Source organism: Eumetopias jubatus, unplaced genomic scaffold (assembly GCF_037043125.1).
Source record: "Eumetopias jubatus isolate StellerSeaLion01/CBP00866 unplaced genomic scaffold, mEumJub1_p1.0 scaffold_1, whole genome shotgun sequence".
Classification (NCBI taxonomy): Eukaryota; Metazoa; Chordata; class Mammalia; order Carnivora; family Otariidae; genus Eumetopias; species Eumetopias jubatus.
This window is the reverse complement of record NW_028274807.1, coordinates 206,450,374-206,459,263: the sequence shown is the minus strand read 5'-3', so window position 1 is coordinate 206,459,263 and position 8,890 is coordinate 206,450,374. Positions and strand designations below refer to the sequence as shown.

The following is an 8,890-nucleotide window of genomic DNA, read 5'->3' as shown; positions in this document are numbered from 1 at the left end:
TTATATGGGTGATGAGATTGTGCATTTTTTAAAAATAGGAAACAGCAAAACCAAAAGACAACCAACAGAATGGGGGAAGATATTTGCAAATGACATATCAGATAAAACACTAGTATCCAAAATCTATAAAGAACTTATCAAACTCAACCAAAGAACAAATAATCCAGTTAGGAAATAGGCAAAAGACATGAACAGACATTTCTCCAAAGAAGACATACAAATGGCCAAAGACACATGAAAAAGTGCTCAATATCACTTGGCATCAGGGAAATACAAATCAAAACCACAATGAGATACCCCCTCACACCAGTCAGAATGGCTAAAATTAACAAGTCAGGAAATGACAGATGTTGGTGATGCAGAGAAAGGGGAACCCTCCTACTCTGTTGGTGGGAATGCAAGCTGGTGGAGCCACTCTAGAAAGCAGTATGGAGGTTCCTCAAAAAGTTGAAAATAGAGGTACCCTAGACCCAGCAATTGCACTACTGGGTATTTACCCCAAAGGTAAAAATGTTGTGATCCGAAGGGGCACATGCACCCCGATGTTTATAGCAGCACTGTTCACAACAGCCAAACTATGGAAAGAGCCAAGATGTCCATTGACAAATGAATGGATAAAGATGTGGTATATACACACAATGGAATATTATGCAGCCATCAAAAGAAATGAAATCTTGCCATTTGCAAAGACGTGGATGGAACTAGAGTATATTATGCTAAGCAAAATAAGTCAATCAGAGAAAGACAATTATCATATGATCTCACTGACATGTGGAACTTAAGAAACAAGGCAAAGGATCATAGGGGAAAAGAGGAAAAAATGAAACAAGACGAAACCAGAGAGGGAGACAAACCATAAGAGACTCTTAATCTCAGGAAACAAACTGAGGGCTGCTGGAGTGGAGGGGCGTGGGAGGGATGGGTGGCTGGGTGATGGACATTGGGGAGGGTACATGCTATGGTGAGGGCTGTGAATTGTGTAAGACTGATGAATCACAGACCTGTACCCCTGAAACAAATAATATATTATATAGTAATAAAAATAAATAAATTATATTTGAAAATTAAGAAATAAAAAATAGAAACAAGCAGTAAAAAGATGGGTTTAAAGCATACTGTAACAATTTTACATATGTTATATGATATATACATGTACATATATAACACACAGATATGCATACACATCCATCCTGGAGTTCTCTGGAGAACTCTGAATAATCCACAAATCCAAAAGAAAAAGAAACCTTGTAAAAATGTCACCTTTCCATCTAAAAAGATGAGTTCCAGATCTCCGGATCCCTGGTGGTTTTTCCTTTGTGGAAGTATTTCCACCAGGTCAGGCCCCGGCAACTCAGTGTTCTCTCTGATGATGTGCGTGTTTGAGTATCATTATAAGGCAGAGGCCCCATCACACAGGAGTTTTAGCATCTCTTCAGAGCTCACACAGCCCACACCGAGCACCGAGAATGTTGCTGGTATCCTCCAGTTCCTACTCTGCTGAGTTCATTAGGTGTAGACCATAGGCCCTGGGCTGGGTACCCTACAGCTGCACAGTCACATGTATCCTCACAACACACCCCAAAGGCCTTGCTGCCAAAGAGCAAATCCTGCAGCCGGGCTATCAGGGCTCCTTCACCTTTGCTGATGGACTTCCAAGGATATTCAACCCTTCTCATGAGTGATCTCAATGCCCTAAGTCTTCTTCATAGAGAAGAGTGGCCTAAGAATCTGGCTTGAAACTAATTTTGTCATGAAACCAAATCACACAGAATGACAGGATGCCATTTCACGGGTCAGTTTTCTAGGGCTGCTGTAACAAAGCACATAAACCTAGTGACTTAAAGCCACACACATCTATCCTCCTCTGTGCTGGAGGCCAGAAGCCAAAATCAGGGTCACCAGGTGTGAGTCAACGTGTGAGCAGGGCTGCATCCTTCAGACGATCCATGGGAGAATTTGTCTCCTGCTTTCCCAGCTTCCAGAGGCAGCAGGCATTCCTTGGCTCAAGGTTTCTGGCTCAGTTACTCCAATGCCTCCTTCCAGTGTCACATCCCCTACTTCTCTCTGTGTCTGACCCCTCCTGCCCCTTTTTTAAAATTAATTAATTAATTAATTAATTATTGTTATTATTTTTAATTTTATTATGTTATGTTAGTCACCATACAATACATCATTAGTTTTTGATGTGGTGATCCACGATCCAGTGTTTTCATATAACACCCAGTGCTCCATGCAATATGTGCCCTCTTTAATACCCATCACCGGGCTAACCCATCCCCCCACCCCCTCCCCTCTAAAACCCTGTTTGTTTCTCAGAGTCCATAGTGTCTCATGGTTCATCTCTCCCTCCAATTCCCCCTCCATTTTTCCCTTCCTTCTCCTAATGTCCTCCCTGCTATTCCTTGTGTTCCACAAATAAGTGAAACCATATGATAATTGACTTTCTCTGCTTGACTTATTTCACTTAGCATAATCTCCTCCAGTCCCATCCATGTTGATGTAAAAGTTGAGTATTCATCCTTTCTGATGGCTGAGTAATATTCCATTGTATATACGGACCACATCTTTATCCATTCATCTGTTGAAGGGCATCTCGGCTCTTTCCACAGTTTGGCTATTGCGGACATTGCTGCTATGAACATTGGGGTGCATATGGCCCTTCTTTTCCCTACATCTGTGTCTTTGGGGTAAATACCCAGGAGTGCAATTGCTGGGTCATAGGGTAGCTCTATTTTTAACTTTTTGAGGAGCCTCCACACTGTTTTCCAAAGTGTCTGTACCAACTTGCATTCCCACCAACAGTGTAAAAGCATTCCCCTTTCTCCACAACCTCTCCTGCCCCCTTTTAGAAGAACACTTGCAATTATAGCAGACCCATCTGGATGATCCAGGGTAATTCTTCTGTCTCAGATTGTTAACTGCATCTCATCTGCATGCAGTCCCTTTTGTTGGGTAAGGGAACATAGTCACAGGCTCTGGAAAAGGACATCTTAGGCGTGAAGGGTTGACATTAGTCATTTACATCAACAATTGTAAAGTAATGAAATGGAACTCGAGGGTCTCATTGTCAGTGTTGATGTGACAAGGTGTCTCTGTAACTTCTCTGGAGTCAGTATTTCTCTCTGGCTGTGTGAACGGGGTGTGTGCCTGGGGCTGCACCTGCCCTCATTCCTGAAAGGTGTCTAGTCCTTCTAATGACAGCTTTTCCCTCCCAGTCAGGACGACACTTCTCTCTGTAGATACACGAGAGGGATGCATTCCTGATCACCAACTGCACTCACATGCAGATTGTAATGGATTCCTGCTTCACCACTTCAGGGCAGTGTGGCTGGGGACAAATCATCTCTCAGATTTGCATTTTCTGCATTTCAAAAATGGGAATAGTAATAGATGTAGGTCATTTCTAAATGTGCAGAAATAATGATTTATTTTGAGACTAGAAGAGTGAATGCACATGATACCCTTCCTACAACATTTGGCAAGCAGCAGGCACTCATATGTGATAGATAGCCATTCTTAGGTTTATTATTATAAAACATCTGCTGCCTGCAACTCAAATATCTCGCCATAGCTTTGAGTAAGAATTTACACCAACAGAAGGCCCCTTCATGGATGCTCTTCCCAAACCCCACATGGGAGTCAGATAGACCTCCATGTCACTCCTTCATTCAGCTGTTGTAGGACCTCCACCAACATTTCTCATCTGCTTTCAGGGTGTGACCTCTCTCTATGCCATCTTGACATAGCACTGTACTCTCCAACACATTCCCCCATTGAGATTCAAGTAAAACACAGGAAAGAAAAATTGATGTTTTACTGAAAGTAATGTGGGGAAATAGGGATAAGGATTTCCATGAGATAAAAGAATGCAACACCCTTTTAACATTCTGTATGTTCTAAGCACTGAACCTTCTCCTGCCCCTCTCTCTGTCTCTGTCTCTCTGTCTCTCTCTCTTTCTCCATTTTGCCTTCAGACATCAGTCATTCAACTCATATCAACATTTAAACCTCCTTAGGATCTATCCCCTTCACAGACAGTGAGGAACTATAAACAGTCAACTATCTCCTTGGAGACAAACAGTTTAAATTCTTTTGTGAATTTGTTATAATGAAAAGATAATACTTATACAACACTGGACACAGTGCCTGATAAGAAAAGCCCAATGCTGGTGGTCTTTATTATTATGCTTATTTTTGTTTATCCTTACAGTGGGGGAAGGAAGGTCCCCCTTTGCTTCTTTATTCAAGATGAACCATTGGCATCAGTGCCCAGACACATCCATGTGATACCCCCTACCAGCCCATAGGTAGATAACACATTCTTAGACAGAGGTAATGAGTTGGAGTTCATCATACGGGGTCAAGAACAAGAGATGATGATTGCTAGAGCTTATGCAAAATTGGGAAAAACAAAACATAGCATGTGTCCAACACCTGTGGATGCATCCAGCAATACCTATTCAGTATTTTCATATACTGAATCCCTACAAAATTCCTATAGAATGAGTCCTTATTATTCCCAGCCCTTCTATCTTATTTCCTCACCACCATATTTCCTCCAGCCATCAGGAGTTTAGGGGACTGAATTTTCTCTGGAAGCTTTTCTTTATGGCATTCTTGAGTTCCTTATTCCTGAGGCTGAAAATGATCGGGCTGAGAAAAGGAGTGAAGACTGTATAGGTGGTGGCCATCAGAGTGTTACTGTCCATAGAATGGGGGCCCTTGGGCTTGAGGTAGATAGTAGAGGCAAAACCATAGTGTACAATGACCACAGTGAGGTGGGACACACACGTGGAGAAGGTCTTGTGCCTGCCTTCAGCTGAGGGGATCCTCAATATAGCAGCCACAATGAAGACATAGGAGAGGATGATGAGGAATAAACAGCCCATCAGAGCTGTGACACACACCAGGATCACACCCAAGGTGACAGAGGATGTCTCCTTCCCACAGGACAACTTTAGGAGGGAAAGCACATGGCAGCCAAAATGGTGAATCACATTAGACCCACAGAAGGTGAGGTGAAAAACTATCAAGGTCACCATCATCCCCATGACTGAGCCACCAGCCCAGGTCCAGGACACCAGATGTGCACAGGTGCGGGTGCTCATGAGCACGTTGTAGTGCAGGGGGTGGCAGATGGCCACGTAGCGGTCATAGCCCATGATCATGAGCAGGAAGGAGTGGGTGAAGCCAAATGTGAAGGAGAAGAACATCTGGCTGGCACAGGCCACAAAGGTGATGGTGTGGTGGGTTGAGAGCATGTCAACCAGCATGCGAGGGGTAAGGGTAACAGTGAACAGAATCTCTGAGGTGGACAGGGCACACAGGAAGAGGTACATGGGCGTGTGCAGGCTGTGCTCACTCCACACAGTGCCCATGATGATCAGGTTCCCCAGCAGGGTGAACAGGTACATCAGCAGGTACAGCAGGAAGAAGGCAGGCAGGAGACGCAGTGGGAAGTTGGAGAAGCCCACAAGGATGAATTCAGAGACCATGCTGTAGTTCTGAGCAGCCACAGATGCTGCATCTGGTGAGTCCAGACAGGATATGAAGGTACATGGTTTATCCCATGAAAGACAAGGATGAGTCAGCATCAGAAAACCCTAATGACTCGTTGAACACTGCATCAAAAACTAATGATGTACTATATGTTGGTTAACTAAACATAAAAAAAAGAAAACCTATCATGTGAATTAGTCGCATGAATAAACTAAAAAGGAAATGTCATATAACTATATCAATGGGCAGGAATACTGGATTAATAAATTTCAGTTCCTATTTATGATTTTAAAAATTGATACATAATTGATATATAACATTGCATTATTTTAGATATAGCATAAGGATTAACATAGGCACATATCATAAAGATTTTTTAAAAGTTTTTTTTCTCAACCTGAAACCAACTGAGACTTTCTTAGCTAACCAGGAATATATACTGAAAAACTAGCAAATAGTACCTGAAGTGGGAAACTGCCAATGCATTATTTTAGAATCAGGAACAAGCCAAGGTTACTCACTGTCTCTGCTGGTCATTAGCTGGGCACTAAAAGTCTGGAATGGTACTTGAGGAAAGATATAAAAAGAAGGAGTATCAGGATCGGAAGGGAGGAGATGTGATCATCTACCTAGAAAGGTAAAAGAATGAAGGCAGACTATATTTAGAGCAAAGAAAGAACACATGCTGTGGAGGACTAAATAAACTTTCCAAACTCACAGCATTTCCCATAGAATTACACCCATAATAATCATGCAAAACATAGAATATAGGAGAAAAGTAAGATAACATTACCATTAGTGACACAAACTATAACTAGCTCTCAAATATTTTGGCCTCAGGATTTCTTTTCTTTTCTTTTAAGATTTTATTTATTTATTTGAGAGAGAGCAAGAGGGAGAGCATGAGTGGCAGAAGGACAGAGGGGCAGAGGGAGAAACAGACTCCCCACTGAGCAGGGAGCCTCCTGTGAGGCTCCATTCCAGGACTCCGGGATCATGACCTGAGCGGAAGGCAGACACTTAATCAACTGAGCCACCCAGGTGCCCCTGGCCTCTGGATTTCTTTAGGCTAAAAAACTATTGAGTCCCCTAGAGGGCTTTTGTTTGAGGGAGTTATAACTCTCCATTCTTACCATATTAATAATTAAAACTGAGATTCTTTAAAAATATTTAGTTATTAACACATTAAAAGAACAATAATCAACCTTTGATTCAACCTAAAAGAACAATCAATATCATGTCAATATAAGTAATGTTTTAGAAAAGTAACTGCATTTTAAAAACTCATTTAGTGAGAAGTGTGGCTTTGTTTTACAAATTAGCAAATTTGTCCAATGCTGGCTGGCTGGAAGACAAGATGATGCTGGTATCTGCTTCTTCATTCAGCTTGTGGCTGTATGCAGTTTTAGTTGAAGCATATGACAAAAATACATCCTCTCCTTCACTGGAAAAGTGAGGACTTGATGGCCCCCAGAAAGGGTCTCCAGGACCCCGGGATCCTCATATCACACTTTGGTAGCCTCTGTTATAAAACATCTAGGAATTAACCAAACACATGCAATATCTCCAAGGACAGAAATTTTAACCACTGATAGATATGTAGAAGATGGTCTGGATACATGGAAAACATGGAAACCAATGTGCTCTCTTGGATGGGATGAGCTAATAGAGCAATTATGTCAGTTCTTTCCCAAATTATATTCAGTGCAACTACATTTACAATTTAAGAAGTTAAATTTAAAAACTATCTTAAACCTCCTTCTGAAAAATAAAGTTAGTGAAAAATTATACTGCTCTTCTAAAAATGGAGTGTACATGGGGCGCCTGGGTGGCTCAGTCCATTGAGTGTCAGACTCTTGATTTCAGCTCAGGTCATGATACCAGTGTGCTGGGATCAAGCCCCAGTCCAGCTCCCCGTGCAGCAATCAGTGGGGAGTCTGCTTGTCTTTGTCTCCCTCTGAACGTCTCCCTGACTCCCGCACTCTAGCTCTCTCTCTCTCTCAAATAAGTATATAAATCTAAAAAAATTTTTTAAATATAAAGTAAATAAAAATGTATTACACGAGAGAGAGAGAGAGATATCCCTCCTGGTATTGAGACTCACACTAGACTCAGAATCATTTTAAAAACTGTGAGCCTGGAATAGACATGTATCATATATATGATACACAGATCATACTGTTTGGATGCCTCAGAAATATCTGCTTGATTCAAAACCCAATAGGTGATAAAGGTGGGAGCACAAAATCAAATAGAAAAAATGGGTTGTTTACTGGTTTGTGGTGGGAAAACTGGTGATTTTATGAAGCGGTGCAAATCTGAAGTCCTGCCCAAAACTGCAGGCAAAGGTGGAATCCAGATGGATTTCACCCACAGAAGGAAATATGAAGTCAGGAAGAGAAGGTGCAGGAGAATAACTGTGATCTAAGAGTGAAGAAGGAGTTACTAAACAAACCTCAAAAGCACAAATGTTAAGGTGATTTTAGAAAGACAAGAAATGTCTATGTGCATGCTTTCTATATAAAGAAGCACTTGAATTTTATAAACATATCTTCTGTAAGTGTTGATGAATGATGTACTGTACGGTGACTAAATAACATAATTAAAAAAATGTTGAAGCCATTCTCTGGAAATAATGTTAACTGCTCAGAAAAGGAAACTGACATGAAAAGTTCCCCAAGGAATTTGTTCAACAAGGGATATCCAGGATTCATGAACAGGCAGGTGGAAATTGGGAAAAGAGCTTTTGCATTGCTGAAAATTGACCAGGAAATACTATCTAGAATAAATAAGAAACCAGTGACATTCAGAAAGAGAGACCTCAATACAAAAATGAGCCAAGGATATGAGCAGAGAACTCACAGAAGGAGTAATACAGACACACCAAAGGATGGTTTTAAGACAAGGAAAAGACAGAGTAAAATGACCATGGACTACACTGTGCACCTATTCAATTCCCCAGATTAGAAAGTGCCCAATGTAGGTGGAAATATGGGGAGAAAGCAATCCTTGTGGTCTACTGGTGAGAACAGAGAATGAAAAAGCACAGACTTAACCTGCTCTGTGCACCAGGACATGTGTTCCTGAGCAACTATCTCAATTGCTCACACCTGTTTGAAAGAGGCATGTCAGAGGTTGTTTCTGTAGCATTGCCTGTAGCGGGGAAATGGACAAGCCTGCTTGGGAACCGTAACTGGGTAGAGGGCAGGTCACATGGGCTGGATACAACCACTGGATCCCCAGGTAGGAGTTCAATGCACACACAGCAGTGTAAAGCGACCTGGAAAATGATCTTGAGTGAAAGAAGCAAAGGCAGATGAACACTCTAGCATAATTCCATTTGGGCACATGAAAAATACAACACCTGAAACTATTCTGGATGATACTGTAA

General features: G+C 41.7%; 1 protein-coding gene across 1 annotated transcript; it reads right to left on the bottom strand.

The window, feature by feature from the left end:
- Window positions 1–4,565: 4,565 nt before the first annotated feature.
- On the bottom strand, window positions 4,566–5,510 carry LOC114203833 (olfactory receptor 10H3-like). The gene has a single exon (XM_028097124.2). It carries the CDS (start codon window positions 5,493–5,495, stop codon window positions 4,566–4,568), a length of 930 nt encoding a protein of 309 aa, XP_027952925.2. The 5' UTR covers window positions 5,496–5,510.
- Window positions 5,511–8,890: the final 3,380 nt, after the last annotated feature.

Excerpts from the sequence above, each read along its gene's own strand:
- LOC114203833 (XM_028097124.2), bottom strand. The coding sequence starts at position 5,495 with ATGGTCTCTGAATTCATCCTTGTGGGCTTCTCCAACTTCCCACTGCGT.